At 39.0% G+C, this 14,442-nt stretch overlaps 1 protein-coding gene and 1 long non-coding RNA gene across 2 annotated transcripts in view; both read right to left on the reverse strand.

The window, feature by feature from the left end:
- Positions 1-230: 230 nt before the first annotated feature.
- LOC115566895 (vascular cell adhesion protein 1-like) overlaps positions 231-14,442 on the reverse strand; it is a 43,832-nt gene continuing 29,620 nt past the window's right edge. Inside the window, exon 12 of the mRNA XM_030392951.1 lies at positions 231-569. Within this exon, the coding sequence (XP_030248811.1) occupies positions 461-569 (109 nt within the window). The 3' untranslated portion in view covers positions 231-460. The remainder of the gene's footprint in view (positions 570-14,442) is intronic.
- LOC115566921 (uncharacterized) lies at positions 6,124-14,047 on the reverse strand. Its single transcript, XR_003981096.1, has 3 exons — positions 14,030-14,047; positions 6,665-6,737; positions 6,124-6,426 (listed from the first exon to the last, which is right to left on the reverse strand). It is a non-coding gene; the product is annotated as an uncharacterized LOC115566921 (long non-coding RNA).

Here is a 14,442-nt window from a genome sequence, read left to right on the forward strand (position 1 = left end):
TCCTGTTCTGTCCATTTTTCTTCACAATATTTCATTTCCTATCAAGAAAATCATGAGAAAGATGTCTTGTCTCCCAATGTATTTTCTGTTCTAAATCAAACTTACTTCTCCAGACCAGCAGAGCTTCAAGTCCAACAAAAGTGAAAACCTCACCACCTCGAAAATTAAAATGTAGTGCAATCAAGCACACTACGATGAAGTTTAAAACAGACTTGACAAAATTTCACATGAAAGTTTTCATAGAGAAAGTATTCATTTGAATTACATTTTATACTTGTGATGTTTTGTGAATGTTTCTCCACAGAAACTAAATATTCATAAACACTCATAACTAAGTGTGAATTTGAAGCATTTCATAAAAGAGCAGAGTAACAAAGTATGAAGTATGAAAAAAGCAATAAAACCTTTCATTATGTTATCTGATAATTATCAGGCTCATCGTCGGAGGAAGCTGACATGGTCATTTTGGAGTTTGGCCGATGACATCATACTCTGGAGACAGGTCTCTACGCTCCAGTGACATGTAGGTTCTGTCCTCTTCTTTTGGCTTCACACTCTTTCTTGCTTTGCTTTTAGGAAAAAAGAGAAACATACATGTACTTGTTAATTTCTGTCTTCTATGGATCGTTCTTCTCCTAATCAGCATTAGGCTTTCAACAAAATCTATATAATCTATTGTAACATCATACCAAAGGAACACCACGTAGATTGTCAACAAGACGTTCACACAGAGAGATACGACAGCACCAGCCAAGAGAAGAAGTCCACTGTACGGTCCAAGATACTGTTCAGGACCTGTCAGAAGAGATAACATAACACTCATCAGATCACTGTTGAGGGTTACTTTTATTCAACAGTGGCTCAGTTATCCTGTATGCATAGCCTGTGATACATTTTACAATTATTAGCAAGGCAGAAGAAATGAGTATTCAGGGTACGTGTCATGATGGCATCATGGCAGCCCTCCTCTTCCCTCTTGTGTCATTGTCTGTTTTCCCCTGTGTGTGATCCTGGATGTTTTTTCCCCTGCTCTGTGTCTGTCTCTCTGTGTGAGTTGGTAGGCGTGGCTATCTCCCTGCAGGTTGCAGCCAGGTGGAAATCGTCAGCACTAATCACCCCCCTCCCCCCAGTATAAGAAGACCGGCTTTAGATTCACTGGTCGTCATATCATTCAGTCAGCAAGAGTGGTACTGTTGAAGAGATCCTGGCTCCTTTAAGTCTGTTGTTTTTTCCAGTGACCTTAGCTTGTGCAGCTAACCCTCCCTTGTGTTCTTTTTTGTCATAGTTCACTTCATTTGCTTGCTTAAACCATTCCACCTGCCTGCTTGCTCGTCGCCTGCCAGCCCTGTTCAGGATTATTTGTTTGTTCACTCAGAGGACGGCATTGCCACGTGGCGGGACGCCACTCTGATTCACTGGGCACGCTCTGGAGAGCTCACCACCAACCACCACCCATCACTGGGATCCCAGAACACGCCACCTCTCCCCAACCCCCGCAAACTTTGTTCTGGTTACTGGTTGCACATTAAATCACATTAAATTTGACTCTGTGTATCGTGTCTTGCATTTGGGTCCAGTTCTACCGTGCATCGTTCACAACAGTACATCTTGGATTCTAGATTTTAAGTAATAATGGAGGAAATACTACAGTGTTTATATGTGAAGTCATAAGCTGAGTAAATAAATGAGTATAATAAAAATACAACAAAAAATATAATTTCTAATTAATCAACAGAACTTGTATTGAGCACAAAGACAAACCGTGAGGCTCAAGGCTGTAGACAAAAAATCTCTGAGTAGTTGATCCCAGGGAGTTGGAGCTGTTGCAGAGCAAAGTGGAAAGATCCCTCTGTTGTGGTTGACTCACAGTGATGCTGCTGCTCAGACCTGAGACGTTTAGAGGCTCACTGCTGATGGCAAACCTGTCAGAGTGATTGACAGGTAACCCATCCAAATACCACTGTAGAGCAGGAGGAGGATTCCCCACAGTCTCACAGGAACAGTTGAGCTGGTCTGCAGTTTGAATGCAGTCATATGAGGACAGGATCTGTGGAGCAACTGTGATGAACACAGAGAAGACAGACATGAGTCAGCTAAAGTCATGTTTGATCAAGTTTTACCAGAAGTAATGATATAACGAGGTGATGATGTTGAAATGCTGCAAGTGAAGAAAAGTAATTGAAACACATTGGGGGCTTTATTGTGCTCATTCAATGATCTGTGTAAATATATTTGTAAATGAATTGATTGAAGCCATTTCAGCCAAGGGTTATGTTAGTTTCACCAGACACGGAATTGGTTAAAGTTTGTGAGCAAGAGTCGGTGGACAAAGGGAGAAAGATCCAGGTGGCAGTTCATATCAGACACCAAAGACCACTTGTGATACTTACAGTGAACATCTATTTGACTGATGTTGGACCGTCCAGATCCAATAGCATTTTCTGCCTCGCAGAAAAAAGGACCACTGTCTCTGGAAGCTTTAATCTTTGAAACATGTCCAGTCCCCATGACAGTCTCCCGACCTCCGTCAGCTCTGTACCAGGTGTAGCTACTTACTGCAGGGTTGGCAGTACTGCTGCATGTCAGAGTAACTCTGCTGTTCTCTGGTACTGGACCAGAGGGACTGACTGACACTGTTGTGTTTTTTGGTGGATCTGAAAAATGTCAAATTATTTGTATTATTTATAGTTGTAATGTTATCACATATTTGCAATTAAATAAATACAAATCATGTCCCATTTCCCCTAAAAAAATTGACCCCAAATATGCTTTGCAGGTTAAAATCGTTTCATTTTTTCTCCTATGATGTGGATCCTGCCCACTCCAATTTGATTACTCGACAAAAGAAAGGATCAATTAAATGGACAGAACACAATCTTTCACAGACAGACTCAGTTTATCATGGGCTACAGAAACCCATTACATTTACTTCACTTGTGCTGCTAAAACCTGAATTTCAAGCTTCTGGAACATAAACTTCATAGTAAACTACAACAGCAACAAGCCTTCTTGCTGTTTCTGAACTTCAACTCACCTTTTGGACTGTTAGGAATCCTATGCAAATTTATTTTGAATGCATTAACATAATTGCTCATATATTATGTTGGCATTAGAAATTTTGGAAAAACAGTTTGAATACTTCCAATCTACCAGATGTGGTAAGTAAATAATTTTAAGGTAAATTTTCTCTTCTACATTTACTGGGAAATATTGTCCTATGATGTAAGCGATGGAGGACTGCAGGACCACAGTGGTTTCAAATAGCCTCTTGTCTGACCAACAGTCCAAAACCCAGACGTTTAATTTACAATGTTATAAAAGAGAAAAAAAGCTGAAAAACCTAATATTTTGAGTTGATCAACTTAAGCATTATTAGAATAATTGTTTCATCCCTGATTCAGACAAAGTCATGAAAACTAAGAGACAAGAGATCAGTTTATAATTATGATGAATTTCAGCAGTGGACGAATTAACTCACATGAAATATCAGCTGTCAAACTTGTGCTAACTGACTGAGTGCTGCCTTCTTGTTTGTTGTAGACTGCAGTACAGGAGATTTCCTTTCCATGATGAAGGTGAGAAGCAGTGAAGGTCAGAACAGAGGTCTGGACTTTAGTTCTGTCCAGATTCTCCTGCAGTGACTCCTGAATGTGACCCTGGCTGGAGCTCCATGTCAGAGCTGGAGGATGAGACAGACAGGGAGCTGGAGCAGAGCACTTCAAACTCACTGAGGTTCCCTCCTCCACCTTCAGTGTGGACGGAGTCAGAGTCGGTGTGGGTGGAACATCTGGTGGGAAAGTACATTTGGACCAATCAATAAATAAACAGTAATCATTACTCTTCATCTTTATTTTAAGATAAAAAACACAATTCAATAAAAGCAAAATAAAGTCAAAGCAGTTCTACAAGGAGCTGTTGACTGAAGTATAAGAAGATGGACTTTAAAACTTACCTTTGACTGAAATGTGCAGCTGTGTTTGAAAAAAATTATATAGCAAACCTTCACATGCAAGTCTGAAAAAATAATTCTTGCTGTTCTCAGGTCTCATGTTGTTCAGGGTTGTGGTGCAGTCTCTGTTTCTTAAGTTTCCTGTCAAATGTCCTCTAGTTTGTGGATTCCTGCTGTCAAACACAACAGTCTCTACATCATATTTCCACAGTGCTTTACATGTTTCATCCACTTTTGATTTATATTTGTCCTCTATGCCAAAGGAGCAGGGGATGGTCACACAGGATCCACTCAGAACCTCTATAGTCTGTGGCATGAAGGTCATAAACTGTGCAGACCCTGAAACACAAGACACAAATCTTTGAATAACAAGTGAATAATGCTTTATACAACATTTTACTGTTGGGCTGCTTTGCTAAAATCTCAGCATGAGGACTTTATTCATAAAATGACCCAAAATGACTGCAAAGCTCCTGTTTTGTCCTCACACTCCTTTGTTTTGTAGATTTGTTTAGACTTGGACTCATCATTATGAAGGAAATATTGATTGCAGTTTTTTGAAGTTACTCTTTCAGAAAAAATACTTTCGATGAGTTACTCATTACAATTGTTGACAATTCTATTTTCTGTCTTATGTCTGTTTCTGTTGATGGGTACAAAAGATGCGTTTGATTGGCCACTGATTGTTGCCATCAAGTATTTGTTTTTAAGTAGCCTACTGTACTGTGATCAGTCACAAAGGACTTGGTGGTAGGACCTAGTAAACCTATTAAAAACCTGTTGAACCAAGAGGGGACTGTCAATCGAAGTCAGCAGGAAAAGAGCTGTTAGCTGTTAGCAGCCAGTGAGAAGTAAGAGTCCTACTGCTGTGTTTGGCTAACAGAGCTAACAGCTAACAGCTAACAGAGCTAACAGCTTCCAGCAGAGTGAAACACTCAGTAGAGCTGAAAGTTTCTATTTAAAGAGCATTAAGTGTTAAACAGTGAAGTGCAGTTTAGTGACAACACAACATGTTTACAGTAACAGTATTTCAGTTGAGTACGGTTGGAGGTAGAAGTACTTTGAGTTTAGAGTTACAGATACTTCACATCATTGTACCAAACTGTGTTCAGACATGTAACCAGATACCAGCAGTGACCAGGTGGTGGAGTCGTGGCTTCATGGTACAAAGACTGAAAGAACTCAGACTGACACACAGAATGTTTCCCTAAATCTTTGTTACACAATTATTAATTAATTCTGTTTTTGCAGATTTAATTATGTGTAAAAAATGTGCATTATTATCTTATTTATTTATTTTTATTTCTATTTATTTATTTATTCACACATAACCAAGAGATAAACATATACAATTTAGACCAATTTGACATCTGTAATGGTCCTTTGGCATGTATGAAATGGGTCCCCCAAAGTAAGCTAGCTATTAGCTATTAAAATTAATCAAATGATCAGCATCGGCCAATACTGCTTCCATCAATTAGTGATTGGTGATCAGCCCCAAAAGTCATGATCAGGGCACCCTGATTGACTAATATATTAATGGACTGTTTATTGACTGTTTCATCCCTGATTCAAACTAAATTAAAGAAGATGAGAAAAAATAGATCAATAATAATGTTTAAAATTATTATGAAATTCAATGGAAGACAAATTAACTCACATGAAACATCAGCTGTCACACTTGTGCTAACTGACTGAGAGCTGCCATCTTGTTTGTTGTAGACTGCAGTACAGGAGATGTCCTTTCCATGATGAAGGTGAGAAGCAGTGAAGGTCAGAACAGAGGTCTGGACTTTAGTTCTGCCCAGATTCTCCGGCAGTGACTCCTGAATGTGACCCAGGCTGGAGCTCCATGTCAGAGCTGGTGGATGAGACAGACAAGGAGCTGGAGCAGAGCACTTCAAACTCACTGAGGTTCCCTCCTCTACCTTCAGTGTGGACGGAGTCAGAGTCGGTGTGGGTGGAACATCTGGTGGGAAAGTACATTTAGACCAATCAATAAATAAACAGCAATCATTACTTTTCTTCTTTATTTTATTTGCAAAATGCAGTAAATGCAACACAAGTTCACAGCAGTTCTAGAAAGTATCTGATGACTTAAGTGTTGGTAAATGGACTGTAAAACCTACCTGTGACTGAAATGTGCAACTTCTGCTTATGAAAATTATGTCTGAAGTTATTACATTCCACTCTTAAGAAATATTCTTTGCTGTGCTCAGGTCTCATGTTGTTCAGGGTTGTGCTGCAGTCTTTTCTTGTTAAGTCTCCTTTCAGTTCTCCTTTTATTGCACTTGATTGTGGATCACTGCTGTCAAACACAACAGTCTGACCAGATTTCCACAGTGCTCTACATGTTCCATCAATGTTTGAGTTAAATCTGGTCTCTACATCAAAGGAGCAGAGGATGGTCACACAGGATCCACTCAGAACCTCTATAGTCTTCGGTATAATGATCTTGAACTGTCCACACAGGGCAGCTGAAACACAAGACACAAATCTTTGAATATGTTCAAGTGAAAACTGCTTTATTAATAGGAGGACATTTGAATAAATAGATATTATTTGTTTTCACATTGCTTTTTCTCTCAGTGTTTGAAGAAAGGAAAATTGTACGCCTGTTAGAGTAAAGTTCTACAAAAAGCAGCTGAAGACTTTTGTAGCTCACTGTGTGTTAACTTTGCTGCAGCCTGTGTTGCTGAACGAACTTCAACTCACTTTGCAGCAGACAGCCAATGAGAAGGACAGTCAGAGCTGCAGCCATCTCTGTGTGTCAGGAGAGGCAGAAACTCTGGAGAACACACATGGAACAATTCACATCTTTAGTACATTTCATCTTTCATTATTTGATTATATTTGGTCGATGTCAGTGTAGGAAAGGCTCCCAAGAAGCCTGTTAGGGATTCTTAGACACTGAAACTCAAATAAATGACAACAAAATTAGATTCTACAAGGTGTTATCAAAATGTCATGAGGGAATGTCTACGCAGCATACACATACATGCTTCTAAATCACTATTTTAAAAGCTGTAACTAAAAAAGTGGATGAATCTTTACTAATCTAAAATACAATTCTCATAAATTTGCCAGTCTTTTATAAAAGATTGATAATAGAGATATTCAACAAAATCGTTAACAGCAGCCCCTTTCACACAGAGACGCCGCATTAACGGCGGTGGTTGTTCACACAGAGCGAAGCATCTCCACCTTAAAGACCAACCATTGTGTCTGACTCTGTCATTCGCGGGAACGGAGGCTGTTTTCTGGGGGGAAGTTCACTGAAGTCTCGGTCTGGAGGGTTGACGGTCGCGGGGATTTTTTTTCAACAATTGATGAGTCAAAGTTTTTTGCTGGTGACAGAAACTGTTATTCAGCCAGAAATGTGACAAAGAGTCAGTAGATAAGCCGGCGTCGCGTATTGAGGGTTTGTCGGTCTGACAGTCTGATAGCTACGCATGTCCTTCACTCAACAAAATAAAGAAAACGTCCGACAAAACAACGTTACGTGACCAAACAAAAGTAATGTAGTAACTGTAACTGTCTTTGGCACCTTATATGAGGAAAAAAATACCGTAGTTATACCTGGAGAGGTTTCTGACCTCTAGCCTGTCCTACCAACTGCAACAAAATAATGATCGAAGGGAAAAAAAGGAAGCTATCATGTATGTGGAAGGCAAAAGTGACAAACACATTGTGTCTATATTTATCTACTTAATATGCAGTATCAAGACAACTAATATATTCAACAGTAACAAAATGTCCAAAACCCCAATAAACCGTCAACTTTAAATTGTTCCAAGGTGCTGAATCGAAATTAACCTTTCACAAAAGTTTTTGCAAAGTTTCAGTGTTTTGCTTTCTTTCTGTCTTTTAGATATCATGATGTCAAGTTACTTCAAGGTTCTGGAATTTAGTTTTGTATTCAAAAATAAATAATGATTCGATATGCATCATATTGAAGTTATCATGACTTACATTTTCTCCAGTTCTTTCGAGCTGACAGATGAAAGATGTAGAGAGGAGCGAAGTTCCTCAAATGTTTTTGCACCTTTATTTTATTTCAACAGCCTGCAAGAGTTGACTTGAAAATCAGGAAGTCACACCTAGTAGAACATGGTTGTGACGTTGAAATGTGAGAGAGGTTTAAACAGTACAAGTAGTCAGTGTTTGGACACATACAATAAAATAACATTGTCTGTTATACCAACCATTTCAAATCTATGGTCTTGCCAACACTTTTGAATTGAATTTTCAATTAACAACAGAATCAAAAAGTAATTTAAAAAAATAAGTAAATAATTACTATGAATAATCAGATAAAACTCAGCACTCAAATCTGAAGCGACCCTGATGTGCCACACACATTTAACACACTGTTCTCACCTCACTATGCAGAACACTGACAGCTTCAATTTATTTTAAATCACTTCTTAACTACTCACTGACTCTCAACCAACAAGAACAACACAATACATACAATGATTTCATTTTTTGGAATTTATATTTTCATAAACGTTACTGAAACACCACAATGCATTATGGAACATTAAGTCTGTTGATCGTTCAAGATCATTCTCTTCTTCGGAGAAAAAATGGACTCTTCTTTTCTGAAGCTTTGACATTTGAAACATGTCTGAGCTTCATGTTAGGCTCACTACTGCAAGTCAGCATCATATTAAAGCCCCCCTGGTGCCGGACCAGAGGGACTGACTGACTGACTGACTGACTATGTGGTGTGTTTAGGTTGACCTGAAAAAGAGTAACGTAACAACTTTTGTTTTGAAATAAGACAGATCCCTCCATGTTTTGTCCTCTAAAGTAAGGATGTTGGCATCACAATGCACAAAGCTTAACATAGAAAATCATCATTTCCTTTCTTCGAGGTGCTGTATCTTAGGCAACTGGACCTGTTTCAGTTTGTTGAAGATGTTTCACCTCTCATCCAAGAGGCTTCTTCAGTTCTAACTAACTGGAGAGGAGTTACATAAACTCTATGTGGGAGTGTCTTTACAGAGTCGTGAAGGAACGTGTGAGCTCTGAGTTTCCACTTGTATGTTGTTGACCCGACCGGCCTTCATGCGGGTTGCAAGGGCTTATGTGAAATTTCCTTTCTTATCCACACTATTAACGTGCCTAGCTTATAATTCTCTGAAACAGGGAGCACTGTGCTTTATTTTTATTGGTACTAAACTTTCATCTTGTGGTTTGCTGTTGTATGGTGAAACTCCTACCCAACAAAAACATCGAGCCGTCTGGATGGGACAGGTCTCTACAGTGACGAGGTTGCTGTTTCCTAAGTCTTTTTACTCTGTGAGGTCATTTCTATTTTCTTTTTTCTGATAAAGGAAAAAAACAACTACGAGCCTACACTAGATGGCAGTATGATTATATTCAGTAACTCTGAGCAGGAGATGGTTTACTTTCCTCAAATGTCAGTATCTTCTGAGAGGTTGTTATTTCCTGATGCAGCTGACAGTGTTTTCTGTCCCTCGGTCTGTGGTGTCAATAACCCCTGAATAGAGTGTTAAGGGAGGTTAATAGGCTAATTTTTCCAAGTGCCAAATGCACTGTTGTCCCATATGCAAGACTTCATTAGGTGAAATTCTCATAAGAGCTATTATTTATCACTAAGGTCATTTAGAAAATCCAAAAAGGGATGATGGACTCAATCAGCTGAACACTGGCAGCTGTACCCATCATCAGTCCACAAGAGTAAAATCAGACCTGATGTACATGACTCCAGGCAGGCCATGGGATTATTATATTTCAATGGTATGTGGGCACTTAAGATTAAATGCATTGTTTAAACCACCTTGGATATTTTCAACCCTAATTACAAAAAGTGGCAAGACAGTTAGTTGTTATTCCCACTAAGATTCACAATGTTTGAAATTAAATATGATTTTAAATGTTACCAGGTCATTTGACAGAATACTAAGAAAGCTGGACCAAGAATACATAATCGTCTTTTAAAATAATTGCCTAAATAACAGACTAAACAAAAATAGCCAATAAAGCAAACAGCTCTAGAAAATAGCACATTCATCAAAACACTTTACATTTTTTAGTCTCCTGTAGGGCCGGGCAATATGGACTTCAGTCATATATTGTTCTTAAGAGGCTGAGTAAGTTTTTTATAGATCCGGCTTAAAGGGACAGTGTGTAATATATCAAGTATTTAGCGCCATCTAACTGTGAGGTTCTACATTGCAACACTCCTTTGCTCACCCCTCCCGTTCTGAAGACGTTGGAGACGTTACGGAAGCTACGGTGGCCCTGAGGGACAAGAAACTCATTTTCAAAATATGGACTCTTTCCCAGCAGCGTCGAGTATTTCTACTGATTCAAGTAATGAGGTAAAGATGTAGTTGGTTATTGTTATTATTAGTGACGAGCGCTTTCGCTGAGCTCCCTCTCAGTTGGGCAGTCAAGCTAGCTCTGAGCGAAAACGCGTTTAGCCTTACTACGTAGTACCACGTAGTGCTTTGTGTCCCTCTCGGCAGTCCATAGTTTTTTTAAAACCGGAAAGACATGGCGGCCTCCATAGAGCTTGCCTGTGCTATGTATATTCAGATAGGTAATTCTTCGCTCAGGAGGATAAGTCAGATTGTTGGCAGAGCTAATTGTACACCAATGACGACTTACTTATGAACGAAGACGTTGATTTGAGTTAATAAATTAGTTTAATTGTTACACACTCTCCCTTTAATCTTGCACGCCAAAGCCACATTTGAGACGTCACAAGCACTTTGATTCAAACCGACTGTGATCAAAATAAGATGCAAAGACAGAGAGTACTATCCTGGTGAAAATATGCAGCTGATAAACATGGAATGATTTATAAATAGCTGGGCTGTGCATTCACTTTTTAAACAAAGCACTGGGGCTACGGAGGCTGAACATTTCGTAGCACAGACAACAGAACTGTAGCACGTGTATAGTGTCAACTCAATTGTAGTTTGAGAGTATTCAAATTGCTGTAGTTTAAAAAGTTGTCTGTAATGATCTGTCAAATGAATACAGTATATAAAAAAACTGCAGATATAGTTTTTTAACATAATAAATTATTTATTAATATTATTATGTAGATAACATGGACAGAGAGAGAGAAAGAGAGACTTTGTTTGCGTTACAGATGTCTCGTGTATGAAACGATGTATCATCACTGCGCTGCATTTTTACAATCACATCATACGATAGACAAAAACTACCAAGTAGAGTAACGATGCTCAACGATTCAGCTCGCAAAAACAAACAGGCAAAGAAATTAAAACCTTGCACAAAAAGAATGCTCTGCAAATATAGTACAGGCCCGGTTTGCATGTAGCAGAGTGATGCAAACTGGTATACAATATAAACAGTATTGAATATAGAAGAATACATCTCCAGACTTTACCAGTATACCTTATAAAAATTATATACGGCCCAGACACTGTGCTAGTGCCTGAACCTCTGTGAAAAAACATTTTATGGAGACATTTATACAAACTAAAAGACATGTTTGGACTGTCATCAGTCACCATTGTCATATAAACAGGAAAACATAAAAACTAATAATTTATTGTACACCTCAATTTCATAAATAGACCCGAGACCTTTACATTTGTTTTTTCTGTGAGACAGTGAGAGGTACTAATTCTTTGTAAGGGATTAAACACTGACAATATAACATCATCTTATGTGTAACTTTTACCTAAAACACAGACAGTGCTTTAGAAATCATCACATTATCAGATGAAACAAATTCCAACCAACGTAAAAACAGAGTTTCTCCACAAGACTCAAATAATGCCCTTTAAATTACTATTATATAAATACTGCACCTTATCCTCTGTGTTTTATTTTATTCTATTTCACTATACTGCCTCTCTTTTTATTCTATTGCTACTTAAGTAGTTGTATATAGTATTTTATTGTTTCTATCTATCTATCTATCTATCTATCTATCTATCTATCTATCTATCTATCTATCTATCTAAATGTAACTTGGGCGTATTCACTGGAGACTGCCTTCTGTGCATTTTTTCCAGTGCACCTCTCCTCTTCCAGATAGAAGTTATTTTCCCCAGAGTGATCTTCCTTCTTCCTCCTTTTCTTCTTGCTTTTCCAAATCACGCTGGCGTACAACACGTCGCTGCCTTCCTCATCCTGCTTCTCTGAGCTTTGATTGGCAACATGTTGATGACCTAGTTGAGCTTCTAGTTTATCTGACTGTCTCATCACGTTGGTGTTGACATAAATATCCTCTTCAGACAAGAAAGACACCTGAAATAAAAATAAAACATCAGACGCACAGCTGGATTATGCCTACTTTAATACCCAATGTAGAAAATGGTCTTTACCTTATTTTCCATTTCACCTGTCATGCCTCGACTCATCACAGCTCTGCTGGCGTCACCTGTGCACTCACTCTCTGTAGGTTTTTGCAAAACAGCCCTGAAAATAAGAAAGTGTTACACTCCGTCCAGCTTACATCGACATATTCATTTTAACTTTGGGTTGAGGGTGAGCTAGTCTTAATTTTGGACCCAAGTTCGTCAACGCGCAGAGCTGTTGAACCCAGAAAACTTAAACTGGTACTAACAAAAACTGATCTGAAGTCAGTATTTATGCTGGATTTAAAGCAGACATATAATGCTCATGCTTAGGCTTATTGTTTTATTTTGGGTTACTACTACAAAAGGTTTACATGCTTAAGTCCTTAAAAAACACATCTGTTCTGTCATAGTGTTCCTCCGCTGTCTGAAACACTAGTCGTTTTTAGACAGAGCACCAAGCCCCCAATTTGCCTGTCCTTTTGGCGGCTCGGTCCACGGTTTTAGATCAAGTCAGAATTTTAGGGTTGGATTTGTTGAATACAATATGATTGATTGTGCAGATTGAGAAATTATTTGTAAACCTATATTCCTTTTTTTTTTATCAATGTCAATGTAGAAAAGGCTCCAAAGAAGACTGTAGAGGATTCTGAGACTCTGAAAGTCAACTGAATCCCAAGATAATTAAATTATTATGAATATTTAACACACTTGGGGGACATTTTACAGCTTTTACATCACTCCCTTTAAAAACTTTGACTGAACAATTAAATTAATAACTGCTCTTTTTTTAAATCTTACAAATTGGCCAGACTTTTTTGTCTTAACAAACATTGACTGCTTCAACGTTTCTACTCTGTAAAAAATGTGAAAAAATAACAATTATTTTCTGACACTTTGAATACAGGAGAGCTAAACTGTATGTTTCAGGCAAAAGCAATAATCATGTTGCCTATTTTCTTTATGTATTTTCATTTTTTTTTTTTTTTACATAGCTATAATTTGTGTAAGGTAACAAATACACCCAAAAGTGACAATGTCCGAAAATACAACTGAAACATTTTGGTGTTTAATAGAAATTTTCCACCTTTAACAAAGTTTCAGTGTTTTTTTTTCCTTTCAACTTTCACCCCTGTTAGGGGGAGCTTGTGCAGGACACAGCAGGTTTGGAGCAGTAAATGTGTTTATTGTCAGGTGAGGACTGTAGGCAGGCAAATGAGGCTGGCTAGAGTGGGGTGGGTGAGGCAGCGTGGCAGGCAGGTAATGGCGGGTTGGTGGGCAGGCTGAAGAGTGGGTGATGATCCCGAGCACAAAGAAACACAGCAATTTAGCACAGAAAAACGCACAAGGAGGTTAAAGCACTATACGAGCCGTAAGGTATCTACCACAGTAGTGAAACAACAATCTGGCGGTGAGTGGTTGGAAAGCCAGGGTAGAAGTGCTGCAGGTTGATGAGCTGATGAGAGGCAGGTGTGCAGACTGGGCGGAGTGAAGAACCAGGAAGCTCAGCTGAGCCAGGAGGGAGAGCCACACCCATGCCAGGACACACACAAATACAACTGCAGAGAGACAGACAGGGGGCAATGGAAACACGAGGGAGGGAAAAACAAAACACAGGAACACACTAGGAATCTTCGGAGGCCCAGCCACAGCCGTAACAACCCCCCTTCCTCCAAAAACTCCACTGGCTCCCTGTCCCACAACAGATCCAATTCAAAATACTCCTCCTCACTCATCAAGCACCCCCACACACACACACCTCACCAACCTGCTCCACCACCACAACCCATCCCGTACCCTCCGCTCCTCTGACACAAACTTCCTCCCTCCACCACGCAGGACCAACCACCGGACCTGGGGTGACAGAGCCTTCTCAGTAGCTGCTCCTCCCTCTGGAACTCCCTCCCCAAACACATCAGAGACTGTACAGAGCTCACAACCTTCACAACACTCACCAAAACTCACCTTTTTAAAACTGCTTTTAATGCATAACTTGTCTCTTTTTGTGTTTTTAGTGTGTTGTTTTTATTATTCTGCTTTTAAACCTGTAAAGTGTCTTTGTTTACCCTGAAAAGCGCTTTATAAATAAATGTATTATTATTATTATAATTATTATTATTATTATTATTACTTTTGAAATTGTTCATTGACCTGAAGTCAGGTGATTTAATATTTAAGCTT

Source organism: Sparus aurata, chromosome 17, assembly GCF_900880675.1.
Source record: "Sparus aurata chromosome 17, fSpaAur1.1, whole genome shotgun sequence".
Lineage (NCBI taxonomy): Eukaryota > Metazoa > Chordata > Actinopteri > Spariformes > Sparidae > Sparus > Sparus aurata.